The sequence below is a fragment of the Chinchilla lanigera genome, unplaced genomic scaffold (genome assembly GCF_000276665.1).
Source record: "Chinchilla lanigera isolate Chin_1 unplaced genomic scaffold, ChiLan1.0 scaffold00061, whole genome shotgun sequence".
In the NCBI taxonomy this organism is placed as follows: domain Eukaryota; kingdom Metazoa; phylum Chordata; class Mammalia; order Rodentia; family Chinchillidae; genus Chinchilla; species Chinchilla lanigera.
The window spans coordinates 9,690,443-9,706,002 of record NW_004955462.1 but is presented as its reverse complement, the minus strand read 5'-3'; the positions used below and the strand labels follow the sequence as shown (position 1 = coordinate 9,706,002).

The 15,560-nt window shown below is 37.5% G+C and overlaps 2 protein-coding genes across 4 annotated transcripts in view; both read left to right on the top strand.

Annotated features, from left to right (window-relative positions):
- On the top strand, positions 1-809 carry LOC106150045 (putative HTLV-1-related endogenous sequence; the record flags this gene model as incomplete). The annotated part of the gene is given in 1 exon segment (XM_013521424.1): positions 1-809. A coding segment is annotated over 1 exon segment (290 nt), but the record flags the coding sequence as incomplete, so codon positions are not given.
- Pou2f1 (POU class 2 homeobox 1) overlaps positions 1-15,560 on the top strand; it is a 165,069-nt gene that overhangs the window by 4,188 nt on the left and 145,321 nt on the right. The window lies entirely within an intron of this gene.

The window sequence follows — 15,560 nt, the reverse complement described above, 5'->3', positions numbered from 1 at the left end:
CGCGCCCCTGTGGGGGTGGCGCCCGGGAAAGTTCCCCTTGGAGGGTCCCCCTCCTTGTGCATCCCGAAGAGCCCGGGTCCCCCGCTCCGCGGCGTCGGGAGGGAGCGTTGGGTCGGAGGTGGCGGCGTGGTTGGATCGCCCCCGCCCCTCCTCTGTCCCCTCCTCTCCCCCGCGCGGGCACCGACGGACCGACGGACGGACGGACGGACCGACGCGCTGGTGGCCGCGGAGACCTCACTGCGAGCCCCGGCCGCGCCCGAGGCCTCTCTCGTGGGCCCCCGGCGAGGTGACCCCAGCGGCGGGGTCTCCGGTGCTCTTGGGGGCGGGTGGCCCGGCGCTGGTCCCCTCCCCGGCTCGGCGCGGGTCCCTTCTCGCTGCTGCTGGTTGCGCCTTCGCCACTCCGCGGAGCCGGACCTCTTCTCATTTGAATAATGTCTAATTCGGGGAGGTTTATATTATTGAAATGGCCGCCTGGCTTTCCCCGCCTCTCATGTTTAGTAATTCAGACCTTTAATAACAGCCACTCACAGCCCAACGCCGTGTTTATATTTTACATTCGCCCCATGTGCTTTTGTGGTTCGATATGATTCTTTTTTTTTTTTTTTTCTTTCTTGGCAATCCACAAGGCTCTGAGATCAAACCCAGCCTGTGCTGGGAAGAGAAGGGGCAGCTAGGCCTGGGCTGCTCCTGGAGTTGCCTAGGCCTCGTGTTCTCTGCTGCTTGATTTATTTACTAATAACCAAAATGACTCCCCCACCAACTGCCACACACTTCCCCTCCTCCGCGGGCAAAACACACCCTCCTGGGGCCTTTCCAGCATTAAAACAGCTCCCAGCTAAGCATCAACTCTGCGGTGGCTTGTTTTTTCTTAAAAAGACTTTCTTAGCAGTTTGCAGTAATGTGCGGCCTTAGGAAAAAAAATCTTCTTTCTTATTTTCAGAGGCTGCGAATTCTGTTTTGGTTTATTACAAACATCACTTTGTTATGGGAATAGTTCCCCCGCTTCCTCACCCTCAAGTTAAACACTTTTTAGGCTTTTTGTAAAGATCTGAAGTATTTGTAAAACCAATATAGCCCCCCACTCCCCAGGAGTTGTAAGTGGCTGGGTATTTTGGAAATTCCGATTAACAGCACTTTTCATAATTTCTCAGTGGTGCTCCCTTCCCAACCTCGGCATTCTAATTTTAAATGAGGCTAATATTTTATGCTTACACTGTCATAGACTTGCTTACTTTAATTGTAGCACTACTGAACGCAGAAATGGCATTACGTTTTCTTTGAGTGTTGGTGTCATGGTTAAATGAGTGAAAATAGAAGAATAAACACATGCATTGTGTCTGCCTTGATCTTGGAACTTACTCTTCTCCCAGCACACCCACCCTTCTGCTTTCAGTTGTGGGAATTTATTTTACGTTTTATCTAAACTTAGGGTAGTTGGTCTGTGAAAGGCAGATGAACTTTTACTCTTTAGAGAAAACAATTTTGATTTTTGGTCTTTTCAGTGGGAAGGATTTCTTTAATATTTTTATTTTCTGTGGTGGTAATTTTTTTTCCCCAGTTGTGTTGCCCTTTGAGGAGAGTATTCGAGAAATGATGTTTTACACCTCACTAATGTGCTAACCCTTTGAAATCATTTCAGCCACTTTATGGAAAATGGCTAGATACATACTTCGTGGAACATTAGTCTTCAGTTTAATTTGAAACAGATTTCTAGATTTCATGGACGAGAAGCAAGCCAATTTAAAATACCAGTTCTCACCACTTCTTCCCCCTTTGCACATCCAGTAGGTAGATCCTGAAAGAAAAGTAGCAGGAAAAAAAATTGTGTAGCGTTCATGAGACTGTTCGGGTGAATGACTGCTTCAGAGACCTGAAGCATGAGGTTGGTGGACAATGAGCAGTAATATGATTTCATGCCTAAATAGCATATGTTTTTGCAAGATTTGGTCAAACTGATGATGTCATTGGACAGAGGACAAGGTGCAGTTAATTTGATTTATTGTCCTGAGGTGAAGTGTAGCAGTGAAGCCTTCTCATAGGGAAACCATTTATCTTGGGACAATTTCCTTTATAGCTCCAATTTAACCACTACCGAGGCTTGTAGCTGTTTTATCCAAGATGATAAGATTCATGGTGTATTTTTAAAACGAAATTTCCAGTAACAAACTTAATTTCTCTGTTAAAGTTTTTGTAATACAGGAAAAGGATGAGCATTGTTAACTGGCTTTATATTTTGATTGGCTTTTCGTGCTGTGGTAAAAATTCATGTCCTCATATTCTCAAAGGGAGAGAGTATGGATCTTAAGTAAGGACAATCATAGAAGGGACCCACCCCATGCATATTTTAGACGGATTTGTAGTGGTCCCCCAAACTCTTACAATAATTGTTTCTTAATTTAATCAAAAAATGACTCAGGAAAATGGGGAGACCATTTACCTTAGATCCTGTGTTAATAAAGCCGAGTTGAAGAGAATGGAGGGCAATGTGGTTTTCTATGTTGAAATCGGTGTTTCATAAAAGGTGAAGTACTTACATGAAGGTATGTACTTTGAAAATAGTTTTTAAAGACATAATTCAGAATTTTGGGGATTTGTCTTAATGTGAACAAATTGGTGCATTTTGTTTTGATTAGTGATTTTTAAAATTGTTCTATTGCAAGGTAGTGATCCCACGTATAATTTTTGGTACATTACATCTTGGTCATTTCATCATATTTTTTAGCCAGTTTATCTTGAGGTGCTCTGGGAATATGATGGCATTGCTCTGCCTTATTTCTAACCCTAGTTTGTGAGCCAAGCTTGCTAGAGTATTTTAGATTACTTTTGAGCCTTCCATACATCTGTCAGGTGGCTTCCACCAAATTTGTGGAAAATCCTTTGGCATTTCTTTCTTAACTTGCCCCACCTATTATAATGGTGCTTTTTTGAATTAAGGTCTCAAACATTTGTATGACAGCTGACCAAATGTTTTTAATTTCCAAAGGACTGTTCTGCTTCCGTACTATTGCTGTAATTTTTCACTTCTTCCTCCAAATTAGCTTCTATTTCCTTTCATTTTATCATTGTCAAAGATGCCAGTAGGCAAAGAAAAAACAAACATTGCTATTACTTAGGTTTAAGTGATGTATTATTCTGCCATATTTTAAATTTAGTATTCTCTGTATCAATAGGTAGCATAAAGCAGAAGAAATAAAATGTCTCATTGCTATTTAGGTTGATATAGCTGTCAATCTGTCGTTCATGTGGTTGATAGATTTTAGAATAACTTTTAGGGCTCAGGTCAAATTGTTCTCATGAGACCACCAAAGATGTTTAGTAGAACCCGAATATCTTAGGCAGCTTGTTCTAAAAGGACAAAATGGAAAATTTGAATGTTTTCTTTCCTAAGTGTTCTCCATAAGATTATCTTGAATGTGTAATTTAGTTGTAATTTTTAAATTTGTCATTCACTTCCATGCATATGCTTCCATTATACTATATATTATAATGTGTAGTACAATATAAAATAAGTATTATAACATATATATTCCTTTGTATTATAAGACTATAATATTATGTTGTAGTGATTACTTATGTAGTGATTACTTATGGTTACTGCTTTTTTTTTGTATTGAAAACCCACAGTCCTAATGTTTGCATTTTAGTCTTTATTTTAAGCACTGCTAAAAATAATCATGTGCAACTGCCATTAATTTGCTTTTATATATTAATATTGGTTTTATTACACAGTTTTGGCAAATAGTAATGATGTGTTTTTCCTAATAGAAGTGATTGCTTTTAGAACTATTCAAATTATTAGTTAAAGAACAGAATGGATCATAGACAAAGCGTGCTTTTGGTTCACCTATGCTCTTATTTCTGATGTCTCCTTAAACACTAAATGCCTGAGCAAACATACTTACCTGTTTTTCCAAGGAGATCTAATATTAGGAATTAGAGTTAAAAATTGTGTATTTGATTCAACGATACATACATATTTTTGGAGTTTCTGTGTCCTTCCTGAATTCTTTCTTTTCCTGTTTTTTTTTTTGTTTGTTTGTTTTTGTTTTTTTTTTTTGCTGTCCTTTTCATTTTGAAAGAAACTCTCTAGGCCAGAATTTTGCATATTTTTTGTCTTTATTATATATTGCCCAAGTAAAACAAATATCTTTTTGAGTGATTTAAAGTGGCAACTATTAAGATTCACAAAGAATAGCAATTTCCTTATGCATCCTTTGCTGAATGTTTTTTGCACATTATTGACATAATCTTTATGAGTAAAAAAATTGAGTAATTGGGTTTTTAATCAGTTGGTTTGTGCTGAAGTATTTCTATGTTCTAAACTAGTAATATGCTCTTAGATGCTCATTCAGTAGTAATAGCAATGGCAACAAAATTAGCACGCGAGTGGAGCATTGCCTGGCTTACTGATCCATTTATAGTATGTTTAGAATTGGAAATACGAAAATTGTTTTGAGTTTCAGGACCTCTGATCTGAAGAAGTTCTTTACATGTGATGTATGTTGTTTACAGGGTTCTGTGTGTTTTTGCTATGGGATGTTAATTTATTGAGCATTGGTAGCATATCTCTGTATACTTAGGAACCAGTGATGGATATAACTCCTTTCTTTTCCTTCCCATTTTTTTTCTTCTTTCCATTTAAGCAGACTCTCAAGCTTTCAGTGTTGCCTGAATTTTGCTGACAGAACTAGTACGCAATTGAACAAAAGAACAAAAGAAGAATCAGCAAACCTCTAGATTTATCAGACTCTCTTTTGAAGTACTGTTCAGGAAATTGGGTATTTATTTAGAAAGGACATTTTGTATTAATTTTTTTAAAAAGACAATGTCAAAAGCACAAAACTAACCATTTTGCTCCCCCTCCCCCCCCGTGAGCTTTCTCTTTGCAATAGAAAATATAACAGGAATAGCTGTTGTATAAAATTATATTGTATATATTACAAGATTCATTCATGTGGTCATCTTAAGTAATGCAGTTGTACTGATGACTAACTGAACATACTTTTAGAGAGAAATGCGACCTAGATGTTTTACTTTAGTACACTTGTTTTAGAGGTCTGCTTAATGAAAAACAAATTGTCCTTTTTTTTTTTTTGCTGATTCATGATAGAGCCAGTAAGGTATTATAATCTTTAAAAAGTTATCTTATACATTTCTTACCTTATAAAAAGTATCTGGTTCTGTGCCAGTCTGTGGGGATATCAAGGAGACACAAGACTGCTGTGGAGGAGTTGGCATAAAACAGGGAAAATTTAAAAACAGTGAATATAATTACAAATGAAAATACCAGTACCTGATAAAAAAGTAACAGGTAATGAATATCAGAGAAGAGATTAGGGTGTGTCCCAGTTTGATTTAACCAAAGCCACATGGAATGTATAGCTAGAAAGAAATTCCAGTAAAATCTACCTTAAAGCTTTTGGGATAAAGGAGAAAAAAGAACACAAGTCTGTCAGTCTGTTCGTCTGTCTTTCTCTCTTCTTTCTTTCATTCTTTCTGTGCTTGGGATGGAACCAGGGGTCTCCTGCATGCTAAACAAGCTCTACCAAGAGTTAGGCCATTAGCCCCTAGATTTCAGAGTTTATATAATGTCCTTCTGCCCTCCATTCTCTCCCTTTACCAAATTACTGCAAGCCAGAGAAGGCTTTAAGTAGAAGGTGAGACCTTTTAAGCAGAGCTTTGGAGGACAACACTAATTTAGAGGGATGGGAGGACAGAGAAGGCCATTGCAGGGAAAATTGTGGTCAGTGTTGTCCTGAACAGTAAGGAATGAGGAGGCTTTTGTTCTTTGTGCTGGGAGGCTGTGTGTATGTTTGGGGGTGGGGGTGGGGTTGAACTAAGGGCTAATGTGATAAAGCATGATATTTTAGGATTAATGTGGAAGTGTGCAGGATAAGTGTGCAGGATCGTTTACAATAGGGAGAGATTGGATCTAGAGAAATCAGTACATGGAGATTGAGGTATTAAGTTTATTGACTAATTGATATAAGTGCTACAGAAATCTAAACATAGTAAAACAATTTAATTACTTGACTCTAAGAGGTTTTTGGTCCAATAATGACGTAGGTAATTCATGGTAAAGATGCTGAGGACATTGTCCAGTTACTTGCCTTAGAAAAAAGACCACTGGGAAATTTTTGCCTGGTCTTAACCTTGTGGACACAGAATTATGTAATGACTTAGTTTTCTGTTCAAATCAAATACAGTGTTTAGATCACATTATTACCCTTGAAGGAAGCAAATACATAGGTATTCATGGTATGTGTTCCTAGGTCCATTTTACATTTTTACATTTGTTTTGCATTTCTTTTATTGCTTCCATCTTTAATTGTTATTTCATGCCTTATGTGGACTACCTTACCTCCTTTCCTTTCCGGAGCAAGGAAGGTATAAATAAAATTACCATAACCATGACATAATGATAATGTGTGTGCTTTTATAGTGCCTTAAAGTTTATAGGAGCACTCTCATTTTCATTGCCTCAGACTTTCCAGGCAAGTATTATTATACCCATTTTATAGTTGAGTAAAATAAAGCTCAGATTAAGTTATTTTCTCAAGGATATGTGCTTTAAAAAGCACTAAGTGAGTTGGGGAATAGCAAAGATTCCTATGGAGAGCTCTGAATCTCTGTTGATCTGAGTTTGGATTTCATTTGCTAGGCAGTAGGGAGTCATTGAAGTTGTGTGTTGTTCTGGGCTATGCTCTGATCAAAGCCCTTATTTTAAATTATTTACGGTAATAGCTAAGAAGAGTCTGAGGGGATGCCCAGGTTTTCAGCTTGGGTTATCCAGAGATGTGTGCCATGTACAGATAGATATAAAGAAGTTGAGAGAGGGAGCCATTAGGGAAAAGGCTACAATTCAACTTTAAACACATTGTTGGAGACATTATTGGATGGATGTTAGTAGGTTTTAAGTTCCTTGTGAAAATTGAAAATATTTTAGTAACTGTGATAAACTTGAATACAATAGTAGAGGAGATGTATGCACATGGTTGACTGTGAACATTGTAAATCCTAGACATCTCTTTTTGGCTTTGGAACTGATTTCTGTGCTTATTTCTGTCAACAATAAAATGGTGGTAATTCCAGTGTTAGGGGGATGCTGTGGGGAGTAACAAAATGGATAGCAGAAGCATCTTTAAAGTACGGTAATAGTTTTTCTTACATGAGCACAAGAGTAAAATCAGCAGTTTTATGGCTCATGCTGCTATGGAGGAGAGCCTTTAGGGCTGATGGATTCTGTGGGATCCCTTACTAGAGGTTGTCCATTTCTGTCCATTGCCAGTACCCTGGGAAAAGGCATGTATCTTTTTAGTACTCTTCTGAAAACTTTATACAGTGGAAGTGTTACTCTGAAGCAAATACAAACTTGTCCTTGATTTTAGTGCATTCTGTTGTGTAACCCTCACCCCTTCCTTATCTTTGACTTCTTTTTAAATAGTATGACTCAGTGATTCCACCAAGGAAGTCCCCTGATGGACTCACCACAAATATAACATTTCTTTTATTGGGTTTTAATTTTTAGAAAATTCTCCCTAAAATTTAAAGACCTGCTTTGGGAGGATGACTGTGTTTTATTTTGATGCTTGCCTCAATCTTTCTCCCTGTGTCCCACCCTGTCCCCAGTCTAGGACACCAAGTGACCTCTAGGAGCCTACTCTTGGCCCAAGTGTAAGGGATGCTGTGAGAACCTGTACTCACACTGTCTCGGCTTGGGAATGGCCTGGCATGTGAAGAGGGCTCTGGGAGATGAAAGGCCTGGGTTCTGTGTCATTAATTGGCTGTGTAACTTTAGGCCATTACTTCATGGATTTTTTTTTTAATTTTAGATTTTGCATTTATAAATTAGGAAGAGATTCACTTTTTGTTGTTTTGTTTTGTCTTTGCTGCTGGGGATCAAATCCCAGGACTCACACATGTTAAGCAAGCATTCTACCACTGAACTACATCCCAAACCCAAATTTAACTCCTTTAAAATTCTTTGGTGTTGCCAGGCATGGTGGCACACACCTTTTAATCGCAGCACTCAGGAGGCTGAGGCAGGAGGATTGCTGTGAGTTCAAGGCCATCCTGAGCTACACAGTGAGACCCTGTCTCAAAAAAAAAAAAAAACAAAACCAAAAAAACAAAACTCTGGTGTTATTTAAAGTTAAAAGTGGAACTATTCAGATTAAAATCTGCTGTAAGAACGAGGAAACATTCTCTGTACTTTCCACAGTAGCCCTGAGAGCTTTTAGGGACCCTTTTATCCATATTCTGTCTCCATTAATAGCTAACTTTCAAGCCTGATATCCTGTCCTACTTTCTCTGATTTTAGTACTTAATTTGTGTTTATTTAGCTAATTCAGCACTTCATTATACACAGTCTCATTTTCTTCCATAATTGATTATATAAATCTTGTCTCCTCATAAGAGCTTGAAAGCAGGAACATACTGTCAGGGGCAGAGTAGGCATTTAGCAAATAACACTTGATTGATTAAATTAGTGGTTCTCAATCTTTCTTAGGCTAAGAATCACCCGTGGAACTTTTTCAGCATGAGAAGACTCAGGCCTTGCCTGAGTTTCTGATACAGTAGGGGTTTGAAAATCCCTGTTTTACAAAGTTTTACAGGTTTTTCAGTAGCATTAAATGATTACTTGTTGCCTGTCAAGATTATTGATTGCTTAGAATACTTTGAACAGTGCTTCTTAATTACTACACCAGAAACACTGGTTGGGAATGTATCTCTTTGGTGGAGCACTTGTCTGGCATGTGCAAGGTCCTGGGTTTGTTTTCTCCACCCTACCCATCCTTACCCAAAGGCTCCATGATGGAAAGACAGACAGACAGACAAGGGGACCTATTTCCTTATTTTTACCTGGCTTTTTGATCCCGAACAAATCACCTGTTATTTAGAGACAGGGTCTCCCTGTGTAGTTCAGGCTGGCCTTGAATTCATGGTGATGCTCCTGCTTCAGCTTCTGGAATGCTTGGATTACAGGTGTGTACCATCACACCCAGCCCACAAATCACTTTCTAACCTATACTGTTTGCATTGATAAAATATGGATTGGACTAGGTAAGTAGTTTTCATATTTATTTCCTTTTTAAAATTTTTCTCTTTTTCAAACCTATGAAATTCTTCAAAAACATCTTTTGAGTGAAGACCATTAAGCATAACAGATACTTAATAAACCTCTTGCCTTTTCAGTACTATTATAAATACAACATGATAAGCTTGAAGCTGTCTTAGCAACATAGCTAAATCTTACACAGTGGGTAGTACTGAGAGGTGGGATTTAGATTTTAAATTTGAAACATCCTTCTAGAATGTAAATGAACAAGGGCATAAATTTAGCAAGAATTGCAGTACTTAACATATGAACTTTGTTATAATTAACCAGGCTGACTGGTCTTTCTCCTTTTATTTAATTCAACAAGTATTTATAGAGCTTCTTTTACTCCTTGCCATGCATCTAGCATTGGAGAGAGATTAGTGAATAATGTGATTACCGGCTGTGCTTCTGAAAGCTTACAATCTTTAAATCATACATTAAATAACATTGTTGATAGTTTAGTGAGTAAAAATATGGGAGGTTGAGAGCAACCAGGAAGCATAAGGTAGGTACCTTAATCTGGATAAGAGAATTTGGAAAGTAAATTTTATTGGGAAATAAAGGTTGAGTAGGAATTACTCAGTCCAAGTCTTTGAATGGGAGGTGGGATTCAAAATGTTCTGAACAAAGAGAATGATACACATAAACACACACACGCACACACACACACACTGAAAAAACAGTACTTTCACAGAACTGAAATTTAGCGTAGTTGGTTCAGGAAGAGTAAGATTTAGCTAAAGAGCTAAACATGATTTTCAACTTAGGAGGCTATTTGCATGATCTTTTACTTTTTACTGACCAAATCCACAGTCAAAATTTGTGGTAGAGATTCCAAATTTTCCAGTAAATGCATTGATTTCTAAAAACAGTAATAATAGCATTTACTAAGTCTTTGTGGCAGTTACTGTACTAAATGGTTTACATGGACTGAGATTAATCACAGTGACCCCGAGGGGGTCATCCTCATCTTTCAGGTGAGAAAACTGAGGCTTAAAGAAGCAAAGTAGCATACCTATGCTTCTCTGACCTATTTTGGTTATGGGAGTAGGCAGTTATTAGCATTACTTTCTTAACCATTAAATTATCCTTCAAGCCGGTTGAATGACAAAAAATACATCTAAAGTTGGGGGCTTGCAAAACTTCCACTGCAGGGTCTACATATTAACAACTGTTTTGAGTTTATCCTCAGTGCTGTTGCGCAGGTCCAGACTGTGGTATAGAATTGTGTTTCTTTATGTCTATCTTGAAATCTGGAGAAACAGACAGTTGATTACCAATTTAATGTTAATTTAGCTTTCAGACATTTCCAGATGCTGACTAAAAACATGTTTTGAAGCTGTTGGTATACAAATTGCTGGTTCTGGTAACCCCTAGATCCTACACATTTTGGATTTCTGTTAAGAATTACAGATGTTAACGTTTGGATAATTTTCATTTGGGCATAATTAATTTTTTTCTGATCCAGTTGGTGAGGTAGGAAATTAAGACATAGTAATTTAATGTATCATAGGTACTTTGAGGGTTAAAAGTACGCAGGCAAGTCATGCAAAAAAAAAAAAAGGTTTGTTTATCATTTTTTGTTTCCCCCACCCCCACCTCACCAAGATTTTAAACCAGAAATGTAGTTTCCAGTTGAGGAAACATGACAGCTGATCACTGTTTCTGATGAGAAGTCAGCCATTTAATGGTTTGGTTCCCACTCATGTATACACCCTGTTTAATCATGTCATATGCTCCTCTGTTTAGTTGCTATGTTGTCTGCCTCCAAAATTCTTTAAGCTACATTTGTGAGTCCACCTCCATCCCATTTGTGTTCTTAACCAAGGAGAATGCTGTTTTGGCAGACTGTAATTTCATTCATATATATGTGTGTGTGTGTGTGTATGTGTGTGTATATATATATATGTATGCCAACCACTGTTAGGAATTGATGACAGTCCTCTGATATTGTAAGACATCTTAAACATCACTGTATCCTGGGAAAAATGAATTTATTTTATGAGTATTGCTGGAAGAAATCATGGTATGATTTTAGGGGAATTTAGACTATGAGGGTGCCCATCTTCTAATGCTGGAATCACATCTTCGTGGGTACACTGCTATAAGGTCCAGTATGACACTGGCTCAGTTATTGAGCCTATTTCCTGGAATTTGTTCCTGTATATATGTAGATACATGTACCCACTGGTGTCAGATGCATATATATACATCTATGATTACACCTGGATATATGTGTCCCTTTATACATGTGAACATAGTTTTTTAAAGGAATTATATTTAAAGGATGTGTTGCAGTAAAAGACACATTGCCATAAATTCCCTCAGAATACTTCTCGCTTCAAACATATTTGTCCCATTGTTTGTGCCACTTTCTAAAGTAGTTGTGGAAGTCCTGTTTCCTCAATGTCTTTTAGTTGCACTGTTGTGGCTTGATTTCCTAAACTGATTCAGAACTTTTATCTTTCTTAGTCATTTTGACTTTAGGGAAGAGCCAGAAGTTGCTCTGTGCCAGGTCCAGTGAATAAGGTGGAAGAGGACACACAGTGATGCTTTCTTAACCTTTCTTTCCATTGGATGTCACTTGGCAGCAGCATTTGCAATATTTTTGATTATACCTCATAAAGACACTTGAGAAGGAGTACTTTTAGAACTACTTGAGAAAGCGGCAAGAACAATGAACTAAGTGTATTGGAAACAAGGGAGGAGTATTTTGAGACAGATTAATAGCAATGTGTCTTTTACTGTAATTAATTTTAAAAATTTAAACATTCACCTTGCCTTTTTGCTTATTTTGCATGGTTCTATGTTTTGCATGGCTCCCTGTTATGTAGTATTCACTCAATGAAGAAAATAAGCAGTATTTATTATTCGCTGGACTGTAACCTGGGTAATTTTAAGCCCGCTTGCTTGCCTTCCTGCCTTTTTTCTTCCCGTTCTCCCTTCTTCGCTTTAATTAGTGTGATATCTTCTAATGACAGAAATGATAAGTCACAGGTTGATTGAATTATTACTAAAGGTAGCCCATAGCTGTTCAAAGGTGAATCTTTGGTTAATCAGAAAGACCCAGTGAAGTTGAGAGAGGGGAAATTTTCACCTTGTGTATTGTTATAGTACTGAACAGTGTTGACCTGTCAGTAGGTTTCAGTTCTTCAAAAATTATCTGATTGTATAACAGCCTGCCAATCTACACCTTATTTTTTAAAGATAAATTGTCAGAAATGGAATTTTAGGATTAAAGAATTGGCACAGGACAAAATTATAACAAATTTAGTTTAAAGATGTAATTATAATCCTAGAATAAGGAAACCTCTCATTGTTTAAAATAGAATGAGTCTTCCAATGAGCTAAGCAGAGGACACAGAGAGGCTTTGAAGGCAGAAAAGGGCTTAATTTAAGCAAGCAGAAATAGGCTACAAAAAGCAGATTGGTCACTCCAAAGTGTTTTTCCTCATAGAATTAAGATGAGGAACTTCCTTTTCATGTTGGTTCAGGTAAACTAGGCCTGTTCCGATTAGTTACTATGTGTCTTCTGTTATGTGGAAGATTTGCCTATTTCGAGTTCAGTTTGAGTGGCACTTAGCATAAGTGACTTTATTTTGATTTCTCCGGTCTGTAGGGGCCTAGAGCAGAAGGCTAGACCAAAATAGTAACCTCCCATAAACTTTGTTTAACAGAGAATACACATGAACATTTTTTTTTTTTTTTTTTAGTTTTTGGTTTTTCTGCAGTACCGGGAACCGAACTCATGACCTTGCGCTTGCCAGGCAGGCGCTTTTGCCGCTGAGCTAAATCCCCAGCCCCCACATGAACATTTTTGATAGATGTTCTCAGGTCTTTGAGAGTGGTACCAAAGTATATTTTTATCTACAGTATTTAACAGTGTCAGTTTCTCCACAGTATCTCCAGTACTGTTATCAGTCTTTTTATTTTTCCCTTAGTTGACAGGTGAAAAGTCAACTGTTTTTCCTTTGTTTTCCTCTGTACTAAGCACTGAACCCAGAGTCCTTGCCCTGAGCTATATCCTGAGACCTTTTAAAATTTTTTTGAAACAAAGTCTTGACTGTGTCTCTTTAAGTTGCCAAAGCTGGGCTTGAATTTGAGTTCTTCCTGCCTCATTCTTCCAGAGTGCTTGGGATTACAGGTGTGTACCACCACTCCTGACTTCATGTTTTTGCTATAAATACATTTTTTTTGTGTGTGATTTTTTTCAAATATAAAAAGGTGATTTATCTTTCTTGGTGTATTGAACTGATTTTAACCTTTTCAGAATACTTGTAGTTTTCCTGAAAATTTTTGACTTCTTAAATACTCTCTATGATTACCACCCCCACCCAGTCTTAAGTCTACTCTTTTAAGAAGCAGCTTAGTTTTGAGAGTACAGCTTGGATTACTCTATCTGTTGTCGCTAGATACTTTACTTACAGATCATCTATTAGCCATTTACTCTGAAGGAGCCAGTTGCTGCAAACTCTGGGTGGGGATGGGTCAGCTGTGACATTGGTCCTACAGACCCATGGTCTACCCTGGCACAGAAAATGTTTCTTTTAGCATAGAAACTAGAATGAACATAATTTTTTACTCTGCCTATTCTAAAGACATTTTCAGTTTTTATTTAAAGATTTGGAAAGAGGGTCAAGAAGGGATGGAAAGATGATAGTTTCTTTAATTTAGTCCTACCTAAGGACTTGGAACTGACAAGACTTATTCTGAAATCTTTTCAGTGCTGGACTGAATTAGAATCTAACCTCCTAGCAAGCTTGGGATTCTCTGGAACTTGGGGAGCAACAGGTTTAAGGAAGCTGAGAATAAGGAGGAAAGTATTTAACTTCTGAGTGGAGATGGCTCAAGAGTGGTATGTGTGAACTACGGTTGACATACAGCAGTGAGGCCCTGGAAAGTCCCTTGGTGGTGAGGGAAGGTGCCACTGACTTTGAAGGACAGGGACTGTGCAATAAGAACATAATTGTGCATGTTATGGAGTTTAAACATCTTAAACTGTCTATTGGGTTACTTAGAAAGCTGAGAGGCCAGTAGATTCAGACTGGTGCACACATAGGGTTTTTTCCTAATATTTGGCAGAAGGAACAGCTCAGATAAGAAACAGGTTGCGAAAACAGTCTTGTTTGTTTTTTCTGGTAGTACCCTTTTGTCCATTTTTATCAAATAATTTTTGTGTTTCCTTTATCAAATGTCAGTGTGTTATTTTACCATTTTGAGTGATGCATGTGTAATAATAAATGTTTATAAATATCATGTAACTTTAAAGTAAGCTTGACTAAGTTTACATAGTCATTTTTACTACTATTTGGGGTATTCTCTGATCTTTCCTTCTCCTTTTTCTCCCTTTAATTCCCCTTGTGTTTTCCCAGCTAGTTGAGAATTTACTGGTTCTTATTTTTTAAGTCTACATACTATATTCAGGAAATCCTTTCTCTCCTTTGACTTCTTATGTGATTTATTTTCTTTAATCCTCATAATAATTTTTTTTACTTGAGATGTATTATCGAAGCATTATCTATGTATTTATTTGTTCATTTTGTCTTTCCCCTAAAAATTTCATGTGGTTTGTGGAGATTCATAAACTATAGCAAAAATTACAAAGTATTTGTTCCCAGAGGGCACAAATATCTAAGTTCTATAGATAATGAAAAAAAAAGCCTGGTAAACTTATGTCCATAAAACTTGAACGTAAGCAAACTTGTTTTTAATAAAAGCATGTTCCTGACACTTACGGTCAGAAGTAAATTTTATAACAAGACCCCATGTAATGGGATAAGCGGTGACCTCAACAGTAGTCTTACTGTAGATACACCAGCAAATTTTATAATGCCCCTGAGCAGGTCAAACATATCACAGCAGAGCACTATAAGTAAAAATGATGGGGTTGTTGGTGAGGACTACTCAAAATAGTCTAATGTAAAAGGAGAAAAGATTTTTGAATAATTAAGATGGAGATAGTGCATATCCTTTAGATGTCATCCATAAATACCTGTTTTATTCTCTGTACAAGGCTTCTGGCACAGTGTGGGCTATCAAGTAATGTTTTCAGATTACATACTGGGCTGCACTTGGTTTGAAATTATGTTTCTTGGTGCTTATTGAAAGTAGACAGATAAGGTGATCTTGTTCAGGGAGACTCGTTGGCCATTCCAGGTGTGGCCTCAAAGGTAATACTGCATTGGTAGGCTCACTGACAGGTCTGCTTCTCAGAAACTCAATTTCATCAGTATAGCTCCAAGTAATGGAGTTCAAGGGAACTGACTCACTGACTTTGCTAAGTACACAATAGACAGAAATAGAAACAATGCCTGTTTGTGTTAACTTATTATGAGAAATATAATTATGAGGTAGACTAGAATTGTTGGTCATTCAGCAGTATATTATCTTGGCTTTAGAAGAAGCCAAATTATAATCAGAAGAGTTGTTTAGTGACATTCTTGGTCAAGGCCAAGGAAGT